The following is a 22,080-nucleotide window of genomic DNA, read 5'->3' as shown; positions in this document are numbered from 1 at the left end:
CCCCACCCCGCGGGCCCCTGCGGGTCCTGGATGTTTCCTTGTTCCCCTCAGTTTCATTCACACACCGCGTCACTCGTTACTGTTACTGTCTTCTTCTGCAAGATCAGATCTCCCAGGGCCCCCCACCATGGTAGCCTCCCCTCCAACTGCTAGGACTTGGAATCGATTTGACAACTGCTTCCGCATCCTTGTCCCGTTTCTCATGGGCTCGGCCCCAGCTTGCCGGTGTCTCCGTTGCGGACTGCGTTTTCTGGCTCCCTTGTAGATCTGTAATCGGATGCAGACGCTGTGAATTTCACCTTCTTGGGTGAAGGGGATCTGTTAGCTGCTCACCGGGGAACAGAAGTCTTGGAAACTTGCTCCTTTCGGATCTTGTCTTTAAGCTTTGTTGGGAGGACCAACAGTGCTTGGTCTGTGACTGAGTTTTTCCCCAACGGTTGAGCCGGCCCGGAACAGTGGGGCTTCCACTCTGGCTGACCGCAATGGGTATGACCACTCTTCTCGTGCAGGGTTGTCCCTTCAGATCCTTTCTTGTGGCTCCCACTTGAAAGGGTATCTCCTCCTGACGCACAGGCACTGATCTGCAACCAGTGGGATACTGGGGACCTGGTGCTGGTCTCCAGGCTTCTCCCTGCACAGCTCCTCCTCTCAGGCGCCGGCCCCTCTGCTCCCCAGAGGCCCAGCCCCATCCTGTCGCCGGGACACCCGGGGTCCAGTGTGCGCCTCCCTCTGTGCCTGGTCCTCAGCGTCTTCATGATGGACATTTCACACGTTGTGTCCAGTTGTCATCCTTTTGGACCGGAGAGTAAACCCTGCTGCATCTCCTCGTCCAGAAGTTCTCCTTCTAAGCTCCTAAAACAGAACTTTAAAGTCTTGTTTGAGAAAGAGAGGCTGAAAGCTAACGAGCCACGTAACTACCTCCAAAGTAGGAAAGAGGGTATCAAAATAGATGCACTGTGCGTAGAAAGAAACAAGGAGCGACAGACCTGAGCGGAAGTCAGTGAAGGAGAAAACAACACGTAGAGAATGAGCAGAGCTGAGCAGTTTCTGAAAAGATCAAAGATGCTGAAGCTGACAAAAGCCGCTGGAGCAAGAAGAAAAGGGGTCACAGGGCCTGCGCGGCTCCGTCGGAGAACTGCCTGCCTGCAGCTCCAGTCTTGATCCTGGGGCCCCGGGATCGAGTCCCCACTCCGTGAGGAGCCCACGCTCCCTCTGCCTGCCGCACCCCCTGCTTGTGCGCACACGCTTTCTCTGACAAAGAAAGAAAGAATACCTTTTTATTAGAAAGAAGAAGAGAGGAGTTACAAGTAACGAAGCAATTGTTAGGCACGAAAAGCATTTTCCCCAGACCTCCAGGGCCGGCGGGTGGGGGCTTTTCGGAAACGGGGTCTCTGCAGAGGGTCGAGCCCAGGTGAGGTCTTTATGGTGGGTCTGGAGCCAACAGGACTGTATCCTTGTCAACGGGGGATCTGGGGATGTGAGCTCAGGGAGGAGGTCGCGTGAGGACAGCAGTGGCTGCCTCAGCCTCGGTAGGAGCCAGGCCTTGGCACCCTAACCCCGGGACTCCGGCCTCCAGGACAGAACAAACGCTGATTTCCAGAAGACGCCCTGGCAGCTCACATTTCTGCCTAGAGGCTGCAGGCGTGCCCGCATGCCACCCTGGGGATGCGGCCAAGAGGCCCTGAGAACCGGAGAATGCTACGGGCAGGTTTAAGCCGAATGCACCAGTTCTTTAAGCGAAACAATGGAACTTCGAGAAGCTCCACGAAAGCGACACAAATTCTGGCAGCAGCAGAAGTGAAAGTCCCGGCAATGCCCAGCTGCGCCAGAGGCCACATCAGGAATGTTCTCAAGAACAGAACACAGGACAGGCTCTCCGCCCACCTTGTGTGGTTCGTCCCGTCAGCCGGGGAGCCCAACACAGCTGCTACCAGAAACAGGACTACAAGGGAAATAGAGAAAAACAGGCCTGTTATCCAAATAGGAGGTCCGAATGGGCAGGAAGAACAGAAGATATCCAGCCCCGTTAGACGTCGGGGGCAAATCCAGGCCTCAGGAAGGTCCCCTGTGTGCCCACCGGATGGCAACGCAAGCATGGGGTGGGTGTGACACGGGCCCTGGAGGGGCAGGTGTGACGTCGGAAGGCCCTGGGGGGTCGAGGCAGGTGCGACATGGGGGCCCTGGGATGGCGCTGGACTAAGCCCAGGGACATCGGCTCCCCGATGCCAAGCATGCATGCGCTCCACCTGGATGGGGCCCCAGAGAGCTGACCACTGCGCCCACTGAAGACACACACGTGCGTGCTGGGTGACTTTATCCTGGCCCCAAACTGGACAAAACCCTGACATCTGCCCACGGTCCCCAAAGTGTGGCTGTTTCCACAGTGGGGTGCCACACAGCAGGGCAAGGGAGGGCCACGGGCGAAGAGAGAATTCGGAGCCACGGAAGCCAGACGAGTCCGGTGAGGGGCTCTGGGTGGGGAGGGACAAGCTGGGGGCCGCTGTGCATGAGGGCCGCCGAGTGGTCTCTGCAGGCGGCCAGCCAGGAGGCCGAGGGGGATGCGGGAACCCGTCACTGGGAGCTGCCCACTCTGCTCCCACGGGGCTGTGTGAAAATTCCCCACAGGGGTGCTCCCCACGCAGGGGTCGGGCTGTGTCTACACTGGCACAGAAGCCTTCTGGACCGTAGGACGAGATAAGGTGAATGAGCAGCCTGGGGAGCCACGGAGGTACCCTGGGCCCTGGGCCTGGCAGCTGTGACTGTGGGAAGGCCTCGAGAGGGGGCACGACTCTGCATCGCCCTGTGGCTAGACCAGACCCCCCCCTCCGCCCCGAGGTGCCCCCAACAGGCAGCAGGAGGCCAGAATGCGGAGTGAGAGGCGGTTATGCAGGGAGGGGCCGGGGCCCAGGCTGCCGGCCCCCCAGAGGCTGGGAGAGGCAGGGGCTCTGGCCAGGAGCATCTGGTGGGACCCACCTGCCCACATGGAAGCTGGAGACTGGCGGAAGATGAGATGCGTCTGTATCGCAAGCCAGTCAGCGGTGCCGCCCCAGGACCCGCAGGGACCCCTGCCGCTGCCCCTCCCGGGGTGGAAACGAATGAGGGTCACTTGAACAGCCCGTCCTGCTCAGCTCACACGCCCAGCTGGGAGCTGCGGGCTCCTGAGAGGCACACACATGCGGTTTGCGCTGTGAACGGACTGCGGCGACAGCGTGGTCAGCGTGCGTGGGGACGGGGGGGGGGGGCACGTGTGCTCCTGAGCCTGGGCCTCCTGCAGACAGCGATCGGCTCTGCCTTCTGCCCTGGGAGGAGCTCAGCATCGCCGGTGTGGACACGGCACGACCCGAGTCCACAGCGAAAGTCGGAATTTGAAGCCAGCCCTACGGCAGATGTTGGGCACCAGCCCCAAACGGCGACAGCAGCAGTTCGCCCGTTGCCAGGGCAGAGCCTCAAGGGCAACCGCACGGAGCACGCACCTGCCTTCGCCTCCTGCCCGGTCACAGCGCTCCGCTCAGCTCGCCCCGACCTGGGGCGTTCCTGGAAAACGCCACCTGTCAGGCCAGTGGCGGCCATGTGACAAATTCAACACCGGGTACGCAGAAAAAAGTTTGTGATGTCAGAGCTCGAGAGGAGGCCTTCAAATTTGCCGTGTGAACCCCCACCGCACGTACGTTTCCAAGAACAGGAGTGAAGCCACTTAGATGCCCCCCACCCCCGTCGTCCCAGGCCCAGCAAACGTTACAGCCAGAGAAATTTATTTTAAAATAGAAACATACGTACATGAAGCTTTTAAAATAGTCAATTTTAAACAAAAAGAAAGAAAGCCATTTGATCCCAGTCTCTAAGGAATGGATCTGAAGAGCCACTGGAGTGCTCACAGGCCCCACGCGTGGCCCCTGGCCCCCCGGCGCTGTGCTGCCCACGGTCAGAGCCTGGTGCGGGGCGGGCGTCCCCGCCGGGGCCCTTCTCCGTGACAACGTGAAACGACTCGGGAGGTGACGGGAAACGTTCGGGTTTTGGCAATGCAGAAGATGCAACGTCCGGGGATTTCACCAGAAGCCTCCAAAATACTCAGCTGACAACCCAGCTCTGCCGCCTGGTGGCCGACCCCACGTGGCCGGGGCGGTGACTCATTCGGCGTGGGCCTTCCGCGAAGGCTTCTCCTCATATGACTCCCCGAACTCGTTCACCCTGCTCTTATCCACGGGATAAAGCCTACAAGGACAAGATGCCCTCGGGCTCTGCCATCTGGAGGTGCTCAATCCCAGCAAGGAGGACCCAGTGAGCCCCGCTGCCACAGGAGGAGGATTCAGGGGTTCCCTCGTGCCCACTTGTCATGTGTGTGTTTTTACAATCAGGACCAAGCTCTGTGCTCGAGGACCATCAGGGGCCCAGGGCAGCTGAGCTGAAGCAGAGACAGGTGGGGGCACTGTCCCCAGGGGACCCATCCCTGCCCGGCCAGGCACACAGCCCAGGGTGGCGTCCCCCTCTGTGCTCAGCCGCGCACGGCAGGTGTCCGGGAGAGGTGCTGTTACACCGTGGGACGCGCGGCCGGCCGGACCCACATGGCGGCACGTAGACCAGCTGGTCTCAGCCCGGAAGTAAGGGTGGTCTCCCCGCGCACGCGGTCTCCTGCCCTGGGGGCCAGCAGCACGGGCGCCCCTGCACTCACCATCGCTGGTAAAGGTACACAAGGAACACCACGTCGTCCCTGAAGCATGCCAGCCGGTGGGACGTGGGCATGGTGATGATGAAGGCAAAGACGTCGTCGATGAAGGTGTTGAAGGCCTGCAGGCCGGACGGGGAAGGAAGGAGCGCGGCTGTCAGATGCTCCCGAAGACACGCGCCCCAAGCACGGCCCCGTTCACCCCCGTCAAAGACGGCAGAGCGCTGCTCTGCAGGCACCACGTGTGACCGCAGGTGTCCCAGCGACACCAAAAGGCAGAGAATGGGCAAGTGCAGGAGGACACTGGACGCCGGGGGAGCCGACCCTGTGGCCCGGGGTGCCCAGGTCTCCCCAGACGGCGAGGCCTGCAAGGGCTGCCCCGCAAACACGGGCTGGGAATGTGGCCGAGTCCCCGCTCCTCACAACTGGTTGTGGTCCTCCAGCATCTGGAGCTGCAGAGGTGAAGCCCGCCTCCCCTGAAAACCGCACGACACGCTCGGGAGGCCACATGGTCCCAAGCGCCACCGCGTGGGACGCACCCTGCCAGGACGACCCCATGGCAGCCGGATGTGTCTGGGGACGGGGCCCCTGGGGGCAGGTGGGGCCTGCACTCTGATGCGTGTTGCCAACAGAAACGTGGCTTTGATTAGAGAAAACGGCTTCGGCTGGGTGGACGCTCAGAGAACCACTGTCCTCGAGTCACTGCCACGGCCCACAGGCGCAAAGGACTGCCTCCCCACCCCCCCACCATGGTGAAGCGCCACCCAGCAGGACACTGACCTTGTAGGTGAAGGCCTTCCAGGGCAGGTGCGCCACTGACTTCATCTGGGGACAAGACAGACGCGGCAAGTCAGCGACCGGCCGCACAGGAGACGCGGGGTGCTCACGGGCCGCGGCTTACCTTGTAGTTCACAAACAGCTGAGGCAGCATGAACAGGAAGCCGAATGCGTACACCCCTGCGAGACAGAGAGACAGATGCGGGCTGCGACGGTGCGGCGTCCGGGCAGGAGAGCCCATTCCTATGGCCCAGCTACAGTCCCCGCCCATGGGCCGTGCGCCAGCAGCCCGGCCTGCCGCCCTCCGCAGCCCGCCACAGGCCCTGCCCACAAGGCAGGAGCCCATCACGGGCTCTGTGCAGACAGGCTCTGGCCCTCCGCCGCCCACACAGAGCCCAGGCCGGGCAGGGCCGGCCCACCCACCCCTCCCAAGGTGTGGACCCAGCCCGGGCACGGGGCTCAAGGGCCAGGCAGTGCGCTGTGCTCCGGGGTCTGCCCTCGGGCAACGGGTGCACACTGGGCTGTTCCCCGCGGCCTGCAGCTGTTCTCGCACGAAGGAAAGGTACGGCTCGGGGCTCTGCGGCTGGAGCAGCCCGAGTGGGGCTCCCACAAACACATCAGGGATCTGGGGGCCCCCAGAGCGAGCCCGGGCGGCAGCAAAGGTCCTGCCCGCACGACCTCGAACCGCATGGGCACGTGCAGAGCCAAGAGGAGCTGCTGAGATGCCCCCAGCGGGGCTGAGGCCCACGACTCACCGTTAACGAAGCTGTTGATGAGCCAAGAGTACCAGCTGGAAGGGGAGGAGCCCCGTCAGTCCGTGCCCCCCCTTCCCCCGCCCCCCCGCGAGCCCCGCCCCTGCCCGCCCTCGGCCCACGCCCCGCCCCCACCCCGCCCGCCCTGCCGGCTGGCAGCACCGTTGTGGAAACAACCCGCGGGAAACGGTGCAGGCACCCGCGCGGCTAGTCCTACCCCTGGAACACAAGTGCCAGGTGGCGGCCAGAGACCCGCACTGGCGGGGTTCTCTGTCAGAGCTCCCGGCAGCACGGAGAGCACAGCTGGGGTCCAGCCGTCAGGGCTGCGTCTGTGCTCGCACGCTGCCTGGCCTGGCTTCCCCTCGTCCAGACGCATCCACCCTTGTCCCACACACCAGGGCCACAGACACCTGGGGCCCTGCACAACGGCCTCGGCGCCCTCACTGCAGACTAAGGTCCCCTGGGCGAGGCCCTGCCCACACCGCAGGGGGCGCAGGGCACAGAGGTGGCCGGGTTGGGCCAGAGGCCAAGGGGTGTCCCCAGGCAGATGTGCAGCAGCGCGGGGCTGGGCAGTGTCCTACCTCTTGTACTTGACGTTGAGCAGGGAGTAGGCAGCGCCCCCAATGCACAGAGGGTAGAGCAGGTAAGACAAGTACTTCATGGCCTGCCGGGAACAGGCCGCCTCCGTGAGCTTCCCCCGTGTGCCAGGGAAAGACAAGCACGAAGAGCGAGCGCCCCCGGCTTCAGGCGGCGAGCCTGCACGGTGCTGGGACGGCGGGTGCCAGGAACACACCACCAGGAGTGAGGCCGGATGGGACGCGGGCGATAGGCAGCCCACCAGCCCCCGGAGGCCAACGGAACAGCTGCCGGAGACGAAGACGCAGACCCCCCGCGAGCTGTGTAGGTGCACCCTGGGGCGCCTCCCGGGGCGTGTCTGGAGCTACACTGGGATCCCAGCAGGGCCCGAGGGCAAACAGGCACCAAGGAAGCAGAGCGGGCCATGGTCCCCACGCAGGAAGCATGTCCACAGCAATGCGGGGGCCACCGGCCTCAGGACAGGGGCCCCCACGTGCAGGGCTCACCAGCGTCTTGGCGACACAACGTGGGATCACGGCCCCCACACGAACCACTGGGGACACCTCGGCACAGGTTCCCTGCCAGACCCGGGACGCGGAGAAGCCCCAAGCCTCCCTCCCCAAGTCAGAAAGCCTAAGCCGCAGGTGTGTCCCCCTCGGGCTCCAGTGTGCCCCAGCCCCACCCTCGCTGCCTACCTGAGTGTCATACTCCTCCGTCTTCCTCTCCGACTCACTGTAAGTGCCAAACTGTCAGAAAGTCCAACACGGTCCCGTCAGTGACCTGACTCCAGGCAAGTGCGAGCCGCACGGGGACGGCCGCATACAGATGGGCAGGTGCGCCCAGACGGCGACCCCCAGCCGAATGTCTCCAGGCTCCAGTCACATCCCCCATGCCCCAGAGCCACCCAGGACCCAAAGAGGTCCCCAAGGGCCACAGCGAGTGCTATGTGTGGCAGGGGCACGCCCACTAGCACGTCCCCTCACCGGGGGAACAGGACGGACCTCGTTCTCCTGCCTAGTTCCCTGTCCTTGATGGTTCACGCCTCAAAGAACTGGGGAGCTGTGAACCCCGAGTTCTCCTGAACGGGTCCATCATGCAGCAAAAGCAGAGTGTGTTGAAAGACCCTCAGACCAACCCCAACCCCCCGCCCCCATCAGGCCCATCAGGCTGTCAGCGCTGTCCGCGCTCCGTCCCCAGCAGGGACGTCCACATGGGTCCAGCCCCGCCCAGGGACCCGCGCGCTGCGGCCGCTCTGGCCTCCACCAGCTGCTCCACGTACTCATCTGCTGGGGGCTACCTGGAGCCACGCGCCCATAGGATCCCCAGCCCGAGGGGGGGATCTAACCGGAGCGCCGCCGGGAGACGCGGGGGAGGCGCTCTAGGCCAGGCGAGCGGCTGACTGGTGTGTGGCGGGAGGGGGCGGCCGAGGGGGAGCCCCACCTGGAGTCTGGGTGTTGGGCCTCTCCAGAGCACGGTCATCTTCAAGGCTTTCTTCACCTTCCACAGCTGACGGCGGAGAGGAGCAGACATTCAGCCTCTGGGACGGAGGAGTCCCCAGAACGCACTGCGGGAAGCTGAGGGCCCACGGTGGCTGCCTGCTTGGCCCCTCCAGCCCAGCCCGACGGACTCACGGCCCGCACGCCCAACCATCCGGTCCGTCCGCCCACGCGGACACCCCCTCCTCTCTGCACCCAGGGAACCGGCCCTCTGCACGGCCGAGCCCCCGTCCCTGCCCACCCTACCTGCCCCCTGCTTCCCCGGCACCTGCCTCCTGCTTAGCCCTGGGAGGCCCCGAGCCTCTGCCCCAAGTCCTGCCGTTTCCGGTCTCTGGGGGACCCACCCCTTCTCAGCACCTCACCGAGCGGCGACCAGCGCAGCACAGCTGCTCCTGAGCTGGGCTCCACACGGTGACAGGTGGCCAGGGGAGGGTCCCCACCCTCGCTCCCTGATGGGCAGACCAAGTGCCATCTCTGACCTGACCAGCACGTGGGACAGCGCCCGCGGGCAGGGGCACGGGAGCACGGCCGGGACAGGGCGGTAACCGGAGGCCAGAGGAGGACGTCCTGGCCTGTAACCGTCCCTCAGGACCACGCCCTGCTTACAACACAGGCCGTGAAAAACCACACCAGCCGGCAAGCAAGTTTCCGTAGAGCCTTAAGAAAACGTGCGCTGGCAACAGGCCTTTGGGGGAGGGGACGGCGCGTCCTCGAAGCCGCCCGCGGCACTGCTCCGCCGCCTCCCCTTCCCGCCAGAGCCCCGCAGGGAGGCGCGCAGCCCCGTTCGCGCTCACTTCGGGCCGCGCACTGCGGCACACACTGCTCTTTCCTCCCAGGCACCCACAAGACGCGTGCTCAGCGCGTAAGCTACTCCGGCTGCTCTGCTGGCGCTCCCCTACTTCCGCCAGACACGAGACCGAGGAGCTGTCAGGGCGCTGGTCTGCTCTCCTGCTGCCCCCGCACTCCTGCGGCGGCCGAGTCCGTGCCTTCTCCCGTGCGCCATCGGGAAGCGGCATGGGCCTACCAGCCCCTCTGCTGACCCCATGTCCCAGCCCCATCACCGTCCTCACAGCCTGGCCCCAAGCCGCCCACCCCACAGGACCCCTCTCCTGAGCCCCACACCTCCAGGCTGCCACAGGGCGCCGCGCTCCTAGATGCCTCGTGCCACACTTGGCTTCTCCACGAGCCAGCACAGTGCAGGCTGGCGGCTCTGCACCCAACGGGTCAAACACGCCCGGCAGACGGCTGTGATGGGCAGGTGCTTTTTGGGGCCCACAGCGGCTGCTCTGCCCTGCCCCGCCCATGGAGGGTACCCCCTCCCGCACCCCTGGGTGTCAGACTCAGTGCGGAGCCGAGAGCGGGGCCAAGCACTGCTGCACAACTCACCTCGATGGCAGCGCCGATGCCCGCGGGGACCAGCACCAGCAGGCTCGTCTGCTCGTCCAGCAGAAACAGGAAGATGACCACCGTGCTGAAGCAGCGCCAGAGCACTGGGGACGGGGGGCAGGGCCATGCTGAGGGGCTGTCCCTGCCCCATTCACACCACGCCTCCTGGGTTCCCGCAGTCCCCACGTCAGCCCCACGCACCCCTGACCCACACCCAACCCTGCCTACCAGCCCCCCGTGCCCTTCCCCTGCCCGAACCCAGCCCCACACCTCAAATCCCCCCCCTCCCGGGTACGACCCCCACAAGCACACAGCTGAGGCCTCACGGGACACTTCCTTCCCTCCGCTAAGCTGCAGTGGGGCGCGTGGCCGTGCAAACGTCCTGCACGTGGAACACCAGGTCCCCGCAGATACAGGAGTGCGCGCAGGGCCCTCGCAGACACCCAGACGCACAGAGAGCGTGCAGGCAGGCCGGCTCTGGGCATGGACCAGGACTCGCTTCCTGGTGCTCTCAGGCCACCCTGCCCACTTCTTTGCTGACTACGCGATAAACCCCTCTCTCTCGAGAACCCCGCCTTTTCTTTTTAAGACCCTGCTTTGTGCCCCACGGTGCTCACGGACAACACTCTGCAGCTTCCTCTACTCTGCCCACCGGAGCAGCAGAGCCACGCCCGCTGGGGCGCCACCAGGGGGACGCAGGCATGACCTGGGGACCTGGGGTCCCACAGCACCTGCTGTCTGCCCCCCGCTCCCCAGAAAGGGCCAGAGAAGCAGGAGGACTCAGTGGGGGCCCCCGTCTACTCTGAGGACACCAGAGAACAGGACAGAACAATCTGACACACGGACGACACAGGGTCCCCCAGCGGCCGAGCCCAGCCCCAGGCATGCTGTCGCCGCCGGAGAAATGAGTGGTCTCCCGTTTGAGGCCCATGCCTCGCGGCCACACAACACCACACTCTGAGACCCAGCGTCTATCACAGCCGAGGCGGGCCCAGCGTGCAGCCTCCATCGCCCAAGGTCACAGGCCTACCAGACGCGCTGTGTGATCCCGACACGTCCCTCCCCCAGCACCGCTAGCGCGTAGGGTCCCCAGCTGGCGGCTGTCAGAGACAACCCCACGCCTCACGTTCCCAGACGAGCCTTCAACGCCCGTCTTTACCAACCGCAGGACGGGCCCCGGCAGCGGCCAGAAGCCCAAGAGCACCCACCTGCTTTGGTGGACATTCCTATCATGCTCTTCTTTCTCTTCCAGAAGCTGATGTCATTTTTAAATGCCAGGAAATCAAACAGAAGCTGCAAAGAAAGAAGCACGGCAATGCGCACCTCGCCCTGCTCCCAGGCCGCCCTCCACCCGGGGACTGCGGGTACGACCCAACCCGGGTCCCAAGGACACAGCCAGACGCGTGCCAGGCGCCACGGAAGCCCGCGGCCTCGCGTCCTGTCCAGCCCGCCAGAACTGCGGGCGTATGACCGCAACTGTGAGCCGCACGCCCGCGGGATGTCTCCCTACTGCCCTCGCCGGGTCCTGTGGCTCTGACCTGGAGCACAGGGGTGGGCCGTGCCCACCTTGGAAGCAGACGCGCGCTCACAGACCCTGACCAGCCCAGCCGTTGGGACTGGCTGCGGAAGGACTCCCATGCCGGCCGGCTCCGGCCTTGCCCACCCTGGCCCTGCCTGCTCTCCAGTCCAGCACTGCCGGCACGTGGGGGTCAGCTCCCTCCACCAGCTGGGAGGCTCCTGCGTGAAAAGGGATTCTGTGCAAGGATTAGTGCTCGGACGTTAAAATCACGGCGCCGGAGCGACGTAACAGAGCACTCGTATCGTAGAGTCCTCCGCAAGCCTCATAGATTTTGGATTCCTTTCTGCCCAAAATGGCTCCAAGACAAAACCCACGTCCTTCAGGGGGTTAGGGACCCGGGTCCAGACACCCGCCCCCTGGCCCCAGGCAGGGCGGCCTCAACCTCTCAGGCCCACAGGCCGCACAGAGCCTGGCCGGAGGCCGACGGCACCTGCAAAGCCAGCAGCCCCGTGACCGCTCACGTGAAGCGCCGCGACGAAGAAGGTCAGCGCCAGGAAGTACAAGTTGGTGTCGACGAAAATGCCTTTGACTTCATCCGCGTCTTTCTCCGAAAACCCTGAGGAAAGAGGGAACGCGCCGTAGGCTGAGCAAGTCGGCGCGTGAGGTCGGCGACACCCCAGCCACACGGACACGCCCCGAGCTCGAGGGCCGCGGGCGAGGCCAGTGCTCTGCCCCAGGGCCAAGTGCACGGAGGGACGCGCCAGTGCTGTCCAAGCAGAGGGCCGCGTCGCGGGCTGGACAGAAGGGGCCCCCCCCGCCCCGGGCGGCGCTCACCGAACTGCTGCAGGGAGTACACGGCGTCCTGCATGTGGATCCAGAAGCGCAGCCGCCCCAGCGAGATCTTGTCGTAGGCCACGGTGAGCGGCAGCTCCGTGCTGGAGCGGTTGATGACCTGCAGGAGCGCGGCCGTGAGTGCGCGTCCCTCCCGCTGCCGGGGCCCACCCACCGCCGCGCATCCGTCCCATGCGGCGGAAGCCCCCGCTTCGCGCCCCGGCCCCGAGCAGCAACGGTCTGCTCTCTGAGGCGGTGGCTCCCACCTCGTCCTCACTAAGCGGAGCTTCTCTGAGTGACAAGCCCTCGTCCTCTGAGCTATCCAAACCCCACGTGTGCCTCGGAACCCAGGCCTGCTCATCCCTCCGCCCCCGCCACCTCGACGCGAGGGGGCATCAAGATGCACCAGGAACGCGCTCTTGCCGAGGAGCCGGGCGCGGGCCGGCAGGGCTCCCATGCCTCCCCACAGAGACTGGGGTGCGGGCTGCATGGCCGGGCAGGCCTGCCGGTCCAGGGGACAACAGAGCCTCAGAAAGGCGGCGCCCCGAGCCAGCAGCGTACAGGTGTGACCAGCTGCCAGGGGTGGGTGGGGCCGTCCCGGGGAGGAGAGCGCGCTCTGTCTGGAGGCGTGTGGGGTGCTCTACTGCCCTGGGGCAGGGAGGCGCCCCAGCACGCGGGGCAGACCCCCACTCCTCCGGGGCTCTGGCGAGTATGTGAGCACCACGAACCACAACATCACGTGAACGCGACCCTTGCTCACTGAGCAAAGCCCTGGCGGTGAGCACGAGGTCAGCAGCCCGGGAACCAGGTGCAGGCCCACCCCACCCCAAGACAGCGCCCCACGTGAGGGCAGGTGGGCGCAGGCCAGGGCCAAACCCTGGGGGGCCACTGCCCAAGCCCCGGTGGGCTGGCTGTTCCGCAAAGATGTTCTCTCCGGCAGGCAGCTACGTGAGACGAAGCACTAACATCGCAGGACGGCGAAGCGAGAAGCGCTGGCGGCCCACGTACATGTTTTCGACTCCGAGGGGCAGCTCTGCATCCCATGAGGCCACTAAGGCCCCAGGACGACGGGATAGCGCAGATGCCCGCGAATGCTGCTCCACAGCTCCGCCCCCGGCCCTCCCACCTGTCGGAATAGCACCTGGGCCTGGGCAAGCCCAGAGCACGGCAGCCCCGGAGCCAGGGAGCACCAACTGCGCGCTCCCGCGGGGCCGGCGTCACCCAGGTTTGCATAGAGTGCACAGCACACTCCGGGAGGCAGCGAGCGGGGGCGGGGGGGGAGGGCAATGACTGCCCGCTCTGCTCTGGCCCACGGGCCCCGCAGATGCGGTCGGCCACCAGAGGGAAGTGTGGGCCCCAAGGGTCAGGGTTAACAGTGCAGAGCGAAGGCCACGTCTAAGCTCTTTGGCCAGCAAGTGGAGGTAGAGCTGGGGCAGGGGCCAGAGAGGGGGAGCCCCAGGTCAGGCGCCTCTTTTCCTGCTCCCCGCCGTGCACCCCCGAGCACCTGAGCTCTCCACACCCCGGTCTCATCTGCTAGCAAAGAGCACGGACTCCAGCGGGGCGCACACAGCCCCTGCTGTTGCACGTCCACAAGTAACGCTGCTGTGTCCACGAGCCACAGGACAGGGCGGCCAGTCCAGCTGTGCCCAGTGAGACTGGAGAGGCCACCTGTGACCTCAATAACCCCGAAGACACAGACAACAGACACACCTCCACAGGCCTGGGAGAAAGCGTCAGACCGTCTGGGCAGCGGTCCGCACCGAGCCTGGTGCAGCGATCTTCCACGATAGCCATCACGCGGTCACTATTGATCCTAGTTCAGCTCTGTTTCACAGAACCCCCGATCTGCCCCGGCCGACAGGGTGTGAGTTCCCTTCTGCCTGCGAGCTCAGCCCTGCCCAGAGCTGTCCTGGGGGCCAGGGGCAGACCAAAGGCTCCACGGTGGACGGTGACAACACACAGGCCAGCCCTGAAGGGAGCAGCTGGCTCAGGACCCACCCTAAGCCACTCTGCACCTGCGAGCTGAACAGAACCGCCACACAGAACCTTCCCGGTTCCTTTCACCGAAGGAGGGCATGGGGACCCCAGAGCAGCCCCTGCCAAGTCAGGGACGCGCAGGTGAGTTCTGGCAGGGCCGCGGGGGGGAAGCGCTTACCATGAGGTCCTTCACCCGGTTGCTAAGCTGGTCGATGAACAGGATGGGCAGGTAGTGCACCGTCTTCCCCAGCTGGATCCTGGGGGAGCAGTTTCCAGAGTCACCGTCAGAGGAACGAGAGATAGCGCAGATGCTGGATGTACCCCAGAGAAACCCCGCCACGGCTCCATGGGCCTCTGGTCACACGACCCCCAGACACACCTTCCCCATGGAAGCTGGGGGGTCTAACCAGACCTCTAACCAGAGGGAAACTCCAGGGGCCACGGAGCGGGACACCACCTAGGCCGTTGGAGAGCGACAAGCCCATGTATGCCCGGACCGGGAGGGCCCAGGGATGCAGTGGGAAAATGGAAATAAAATCCAGCTGCTGTCTGCACGGGGTGGGGGTGGGGTGGGGGGGGTGCAGGAGGCTTTTCATGACCCTTTTATACCTTCTACATGTCTAATAACGCAACTGTTTTGTACATTCAATAATAAAATTTAGCTTTTAAAAAGCAGAAAAGTCTTGTGACAACACGACAGTTACTCCTGACGCGTGAATCAGGGAAACCAGTCTCGTCACAGCTGTTCCTCGGAGCCGCACGGCCATCGGTATCAGATCTTAGTTAACATGCAAGATGGTCTAAGTTGGTCAAGCGATTTCAACACTCGTGCTCACCTCGTGATGGCTCCAGGACGACCTAAAGACCGATTCTCAGTTCACATAACGAGTCCGGTCAAAGCAAAAAACAGAGCGCTAACGAGGCGTACCAAGCACGCAGACAAAAGTCTCCAGGGGCTGTGGCGCGACACAGCCTCAGGCTCTGGTGGCCGTCTCGAGCAGCAAGACTCCAAAGTGGGGGGACAGGGCCTGGGGCACTCCAGGCAGCACTGTAGACCCCTCTGGGCTCTTACCGCGGGGTGGCTCAGGGAGGCTGGGGTGGCCCATCTGTTTCTGGGGTCTGCGGGGCCACACTCCACAGGCGCCCCCCACCCTCCACCCCAGCCCCCAGAGAGCTGCTCCCCTCCCCGACGGGGCCAGCGGCACTTACATCTTCATGTACCGATGCACGTCGGCAGGCAAGGAGGCGCCGTCGAAGACGAAGTCCTCCACCATGACATTCAGGGTCAGTCTCGGTCGCCAGTGAGAAACAGGCCCGTCCAGGGCACTCGGTGGCTTCTTCTCAGCTTCCAGCTGCTGCTACACGAAAAGAATGACTCAGCAGGAAAAGCCCGGTGCTGGGGGAGTGGGGAGGGGCCATCCCTGGGCCCGGTCTGGAGACCCAGGACCACATCCTGACACAGCACGAGCAGGGAGCAGTGCCTGGCAGAGTGTGGGGGCCCCACAGCTGCCAGCTCCGCCACAGTGACAGCCTCTCTCCCATCTCCCGACACAAGCCAAAGGGGCCCTGCTGTACACCACCCACCGACCCCTGCGTCAGGCCTTCAGCCTGGCCTGCTCCCTGGGCGTTCTGAGAATGGTGAGTCCCAGGCCAGCTGCAGGAGGCGTGGGCGCTCGGAACTCGCAGCCCTGCCGCTGGCACCGAGACTCTGCTCCCTGACCACGTTTGTCAAGTCGTCTGGAGGACAGATGTTGGGACTGGGCGGCAGTCCTAGACAGAGCTATATTCAGCGCAGTGGCTAGGACTGCCAGGAAAATCTTCCAGATCTAACGGACACATTCTGTGTTCCAGGATTGTCTCGTGAACCTCCCACCTGGTTCAGCTACAGTAACTTCTTTTATAAACCATTTTCAAGTAACACTAACAGCAAATGCTTATTTAGCTCTTGCACACCCCACAGACTCCTTCACACCCCTAAGATCCACCAACTCACTGATGCCCCAGGAAAGCCCTGAGAAGCCGGGCCAAACTGTCCCCCCGAGAAAGGAGCTGAAGGGGTCTTTCCAAGGGGATCCCACACGGGGCGGGCTCACAGATACTTCCTGGAAAGCTACGTGTCCGTGTACAAATGATCCCATGTTCTGTTCCAAACACACTCAAATACCAACATGCCTTTGCTTTACCCACAGCTTCGTAAGGCACCACCTAAGAGAATTCCAGTTTCCTCGTATGTAAACTTCTACAAAAATGAATCCCACACAAGTCCCCGTTTCCCGACTGTGAACAAAGTAAAGACTGAAGAGGCGCCCTGCCCTAGAGCCAGGTGGGGAGCCTCCCAGCTGCCAGGGAAGCCTGTGGGTGAGCTTCACAGAAGACATGCCCCCACACCCGGCTGGGGAGCACAGACGCTCCCCAGAGCTTGAGAGGGTCTACGGCCTGAGAAGGAACCTATCCCTCGATCACCTGAACCACATGCAACCAACTCGGGATGAAAACCGTCTGCAAACCCATGTCACGCCCGTTACATCAATCTGCTTCACTTTCCAGGGGTCGGGGCAGCTCCGGATAGAAGCCACACAGGTAGCAACACATGAACGTGTGTTCCCAGGGAACAGCACAGGCTTCGGCTGGCCAGTGACGTCACGCAGACACTCACCTGGGTAGCAGATTCCCTGGTGAGCAGATGGACCTCTTCCGGTTTGGGGACCATGTAGGTAGTCAGAGGGCTCACCAGGTGCACCTGCTTCCCGTCATGCCACGGCAGGACGCCGGCATGATGCAGGAATATGTAGGCGTACAGAGTCCCGTTGTTTCTCGTCTTCTTTGGTACAGAGACGTTAACTGTCCTAAAACAAAAGGTAAGACTTTTCCAACGGTGTCCACGTTCGCTTACCCACATACACACAGTGGACAGGCTACCCCAAGGGTCCTCATAAGTTCTGCCGCTTCCAACTAACTTCAGCTCGGAAACGCTGGAACGGAAACCCACCTGCCGCGGCTTACTGAAACCCCAAGTGCCGGCCTTCCCAGGCCGGTCCGTCCAGACGCCTGCGGCTACGCGCAACACTGGACGCACCTGCCGTTCCTGCCGCCGTCTCCTGGCGCTCGGAGAAGGTAGTTCCTGGCCTTGGTCATGCCGAGGGCGGCCAGGCAGGCTGAGGCCGACCCCAGGCTCATCGCTTCCCCCGCCCCTTGCACGGCCTCCCAGGGCTCTTGCCCGGGCGGGCTGACCCGAGGACCTTCCCTCCAGCGCGTCCCAGAGCCCTGCTGCCCTGTCTGATGGCCCCGGACACCTCCGAAGAAGAAAACGGACTCCTGACCAGCGACTGCTTTTCCAATCACAGCTGCCCGGATCTTCGCCGGAGCTGTGAGGCCCACACGCTTCCTCTGGCCGCGGAGGCGTGTGAACGTCCACGTCAGCTCAGCCGCAGCTACGTTCAACTTGGATTTTCCGCGAAACCGTCTTCCCCGCACCCGGGACCCCGCGGCGGCGAGGGAACGCGCTGCCTCCGCTCGCCCCGCCGGCCCCACCTCAGAAGCCCCCGCTCCGGAGCCACGGCGGGCGGAGGCGCAGGAGGCTTCCTCGGGCCGGCCGCGGCTCACCCGGGGCGCCCCCTGCGCCCGCGTCCCCGCCCGCAACGGCCGCCGCGCCGCCCGCGCCCACCTCTCGAACTTGGACTCCACGTCGAAGTCCTCCACGTTGAGGACCAGGTCCACGTTGTTCTCGGCCCCGAGGCTGGACCGGGTGGCGGTGTACACGCTGAGCTGCGGGCACACGCGGGCCGTCGGGCGGCTTAGCCCCGGAGGGCGGCACGCGCCCAGCGGCGACCCCGGGGGCCGCGCCCCGACCGCCCCCAGACCGGGACGCGCCGCTGCCCCGCGAGCAGCCCCCCGGGTCTCCGCCCACGGCACGGCGGCTCCGGCGCGCCCCGGGGAGACGGGGCCGGGGGCGGCGCCGGCCGCGGGAGCCCCGGGCGGGAAGGGCCCAGCCCGCCGGGGTCGCGCCGGCCGCCCGCGCTCACCTGCAGCTTCGGCCGCCGCGCCAGGTAGGGCCGGATGCAGCCGCCGCCGCCGGCGCACGGCCGCGTGTGCACGATGCCGTACATGACCCAGCAGGTGTGCGCCACGTACACCGCGAACACGCCCACCACCAGCCCGGTGAAGGAGCTGCGGCCGCTCCACATGGCGCCGCCGGCCCCCGGGCCGAGCGCGGCGCCCACCTCGGCCCCGCCCGGCCCGCCTCGAGCCGCGGGCCCCGCCGCCCGCCCGGCGCGCTGCCGGCTGCTCCGGCCGCCGCCGCTCACGCGAGAGCCGCCGCGCGCCGCCGCCACCACCGCCGCGGGGGAACGAACGCGCCGCGCGCCGCGGGCCGCCGGCCGCCCCGCATACTCCTGCCGCCCTCCGGCCGACCTGTCGCCCCGGGATTCGCCGTCGGGCGGCCGCTTCCGGGTCCCGGGCCGTCCGCCGGAAGCGCGCGTGCCGCGCGGCCCCCTGGGAAGCGCAGTCCAGCCGACGCCCATCACGCACGCACGCGCCCGTCAGGGGCGCGTCGCACGCTGCTGACGTCCCCTGCCCGCGCCGGCCTCCCGGCGTACCTCGCGGTGTCCGGGTGCGGGGGCCTCGGCCTGTGGAGGGCGGGGTTTTCGCGAGGGGAGGGGCACGGGGCGGGGCAGTGGCTGGTGACGCGGTCGCGAGGGGGCGGGGGGATCGGAGGGCGGAGCGAGGCGCGGCTTGGGGGCGGGGTGGGGCGTGGGGCGGGGCCATGGGCGGGGGCGTCGGGGGTGGGCGCGGCCGGGGCCGTGGGGGCGGCCTTGAGGGGGACGCGGGCGGGGGGCGGGGCCGCGGGGGGCGGTGGGGGGGCGCGGGGCGGGGGCGCGGGGCGGGGTCGTGGGGCCTGGGGCGGGGACATAGGGGGTGGGGGGCGCGGGGCGGGGCCCGGCCGGGGGGCGGGGGCGTGGGGCCTAGGGCGGGGACATAAGGGGTGGGGGGCGCGGGGCGGGGTCGTGGGGCCGGGGGCGGGGACATAGGGGGTGGGGGGCGCGGGCCGGGGCCCGGCCGTGGGGGGGCGCGGGGCGGGGGCGTGGGGCCTGGGGCGGGGACATAGGGGGTGGGGGGCGCGGGGCGGGGCCCGGCCGTGGGGCGGGGGCGTGGGGCCTAGGGCGGGGACATAAGGGGTGGGGGGCGCGGGGCGGGGTCGTGGGGCCTGGGGCGGGGACATAGGGGGTGGGGGGCGCGGGCCGGGGGCGTGGGGCCTAGGGCGGGGACATAAGGGGTGGGGGGCGCGGGGTGGGGGGCGCGGGGCGGGGCCCGGCCGTGGGGCGGGGGCGTGGGGCCTAGGGCGGGGACATAAGGGGTGGGGGGCGCGGGGCGGGGCCCGGCCGTGGGGGGCACGGGGCGGGGTCGTGGGGCCTAGGGCGGGGACATAAGGGGTGGGGGGCGCGGGGCGGGGTCGTGGGGCCTGGGGCGGGGACATAAGGGGTGGGGGGCGCGGGGCGGGGGCGCGGGGCGGGGTCGTGGGGCCTGGGGCGGGGACATAGGGGGTGGGGGGCGCGGGGCGGGGCCCGGCCGTGGGGCGGGGGCGTCGGGCCTGGGGGGCGCGGAGCCTGCGCGGCCGCGCGGCGGGGAAGCCCCACGGGGGGAGCGGGCTGCGGCGTTTCGGAGCGCGGGGGGAGGCGGTGCGAGGGCTGCGAGCGGCCGGGGCGCCCTCTGCTCCCCGAGCTGCGGCGGAGTGCGGGGGAAGGGGCGGGCAGCGAGCCCACGGCCGTCCGGGGCCGGCCTTCGCTGCTCGGGTGGCGGCTCCGTAAACCCGCGGGGGCGAGGCTGAGGCCACAGCGTTCCCGGGATAGGGTTTCCGCGGGGGGCGCGGGTCCAACCCACGCCGGGGGCCGCTGTGCCGGGGCCGGGCAGCTGCGGGGGCGGGCGGGCGCCGGGCCTTCCTGGGGGAGCGGCCGGTGCGCATCGCGGGGCGCGGGGCCAGAACCCAGCCGTTCTGCTCCTCTGCGGCCCGGGTCGGGAGCGCGTCCGGCGCTCACAGGGGCCGTCCACGCTGCTCCCGGCCCCGCGCGCCGCGTCCGCCTCGCCGCGGGGCCGCGCCGCTTCCCGGTGCGGGGGACAGCGACTTCGGCCGGGGCGGCGGAGGGTGTGAGGGAGCGAGGCTGGTTGCAGGGGCCCCGCGGGGCCGCGCGCTGCCTGGGTCTGAGCCGGAGGTTGGGGCCATTAGGGGCTTTCCCTGCTCCTCACACCCTCGTGCGCTTGGCTTTTCCGCCCCGTAGACCCCACTCACGGCCCCGCGGGCTCAACCACTGGGAGCGTGTGTCGCGGCAGCGCTTCTCGCGTTCGCACTGTGCCTGGCAAACCTGCCTCCTGTCCCCTGCGCGGGAACTCCAGCCTCCGCAGGGGACCGAGAGTCACAGAGCCCCTCTGACCCCTGGGCTGTCCTGCCTTGCGCTCCTGCCACGCCTGAGGAGCCCCCAGAGCCAGGCCGGTCCGCACCCGGCTCCGGTGTTCGCCGTGCGGGAAGGAGTGCGGCGGGCCACGGGGAACGGAGACCAGCTCCAACCGCAGAACCATAAGGGGGGTTGCGGGCTATACGGGACGGCGGTCTCCCGGAGTCCAAAGGCCAGCACACAGCCGAGCCTCGGGAAGGAGCTGCAGAGGCCTGGGAACGCTGAGGTTCTTACCCCTGTCCCTCTTCTTCAGACTGAGTTTTGGCCCAGCTCAAAGTCTGCCCACGTGCAGAGATCTGTCGGCAAGCAGGGACCAAGGCCACACCACCAAACAGGAGTCCTGCTGCTCGTGCATCTAGAAGCTGATGCAGGCGAGTCGGGTCCAAGGATCCCGAGGGAGTCCTGCAGGACCAGCCCAGTGTGTCCCTGGGTCCGCACGGGACAGAAACGGAGCGCGAGCCAGCCCGAGATGAAAGCAGAGTTTATGGCCGTGAGAGAGCGCGGGTTCCAGGAGAGTCTGGGAGACTCAGGAAAGGAGGGAGTCTCCTCTTTGGGACCTGGGGTTTTTATGGGGATGGTGGTCTGCTGTAAGCTCTCTCAGACATCCAGAGGTCTTTCGTGGGTCAGTTATCTATTGGAGCCTGGGTCATGGCATTGAGATGTTTAGGGCCCGTAGCGGGGAACACACATATGATGATTTCATCTTGTCGGTCTCGCCTGGTCCTTCCTCAGATGTTGTCTGTTCTAGAGAAATCACTAACTCCTTATCCTCTACAAGGAGGACATACACTATTTATAGTATGAGGCTTGTGTAAAGCGGGAGAGCAGGTCCTAGCAAGAGAAGAAGCAGGAAAAGGAAGGAAAACAAAAAAAAAAATTTTTTTTTTTTTTGTATGGAGTCCTTCAGTTTCCTTATCTCAAAGTTGTAGAAAGGTCTTGCATGGCATTCTGGAAGGTTGGATACAAACCCCATGCTGTGCAGGGACTTGGGACCGACCCGGCTTCTAGGCTGCTTCCTCTCTTGACCGTTGTAGTGAATGCTGCTGGAAGCAGAGGAGTGCATGCATGTAGCCCTTTGCATCAGTATTTTTGTATCCTTTGGGGTAAATACTGAATATTGCAATTGTTGGGTTGTAGGGTAGCTCTATTTTCAACGTCTTGAGGAACCTCTACACTGTTCCAGAGTGGCCGCACCAGCTTGCATTCCCACCAACATGCAGGAGGCTCCCCTTTCTCCGCATCCTCGCCAGCACCTGTCCTTTCCTGAGTTGTTCATTTCAACCGTTCTGACAGGTGTGGCATCTCGCTGGGGCTTCCGTTTGCCTTTCCCTGGTGATGAGTGATGCTGAGCATCTTTTCACGTGCCTGTGGGTCATATGTATGTCTTTGCAGAAATCTCTGTTCATGTCTTCTGTCCGTTTTTTAAAAAAGATTTTGTTTATTTATTTGACAGGGAGAGTCACAACCAGAGAGGAAACACAAGCAGGGGGAGTGGGTGAGGGAGAAGCAGGCTCCCCGCTGAGCAGGGAGCCCGATGCTGGGCCCGATCTCAGGCTTGGGATCGTGACCTGAGCCGAAGGCAGATGCTTAATGACTGAGCACCCAGGTGCCCCTCTTATGCACATTTTTAATTGGATTATTTGTTTTTTGGGTGTTC

General features: G+C 65.5%; 2 protein-coding genes across 3 annotated transcripts; one reads left to right on the top strand and one right to left on the bottom strand.

The window, feature by feature from the left end:
* Positions 1-3,724: 3,724 nt before the first annotated feature.
* On the bottom strand, positions 3,725-18,195 carry CLPTM1L (CLPTM1 like). 2 transcript variants are annotated; one of them, XM_032337839.1, is made up of 17 exons: positions 18,000-18,195; positions 17,642-17,742; positions 16,634-16,823; positions 15,187-15,335; positions 14,156-14,234; positions 12,004-12,121; positions 11,691-11,785; positions 10,859-10,943; positions 9,651-9,754; positions 8,209-8,274; positions 7,464-7,514; positions 6,774-6,856; positions 6,196-6,230; positions 5,565-5,620; positions 5,444-5,488; positions 4,670-4,785; positions 3,725-4,212 (listed from the first exon to the last, which is right to left on the bottom strand). In XM_032337839.1, the coding sequence occupies exons 1-17, from the start codon at positions 18,159-18,161 to the stop codon at positions 4,128-4,130; spliced, it is 1,620 nt and encodes a 539-aa protein (XP_032193730.1). In that variant the 5' UTR covers positions 18,162-18,195; the 3' UTR covers positions 3,725-4,127. The 2 variants fall into 2 exon arrangements, with proteins under 2 accessions (XP_032193730.1, XP_032193731.1); XM_032337840.1 differs by having other exon boundaries at positions 15,187-15,332; positions 18,000-18,161.
* On the top strand, positions 18,160-21,559 carry LOC116587279 (transcription initiation factor TFIID subunit 4-like). The gene is made up of 3 exons (XM_032337951.1): positions 18,160-18,514; positions 19,824-20,027; positions 20,075-21,559. The coding sequence occupies exons 1-3, from the start codon at positions 18,160-18,162 to the stop codon at positions 21,079-21,081; spliced, it is 1,566 nt and encodes a 521-aa protein (XP_032193842.1). The 3' UTR covers positions 21,082-21,559.
* The last annotated feature ends 521 nt before the right edge of the window (positions 21,560-22,080 follow it).

This window comes from Mustela erminea, chromosome 3, assembly GCF_009829155.1.
Source record: "Mustela erminea isolate mMusErm1 chromosome 3, mMusErm1.Pri, whole genome shotgun sequence".
NCBI lineage: Eukaryota > Metazoa > Chordata > Mammalia > Carnivora > Mustelidae > Mustela > Mustela erminea.
This window is presented reverse-complemented; position numbering and strand designations above follow the sequence as displayed.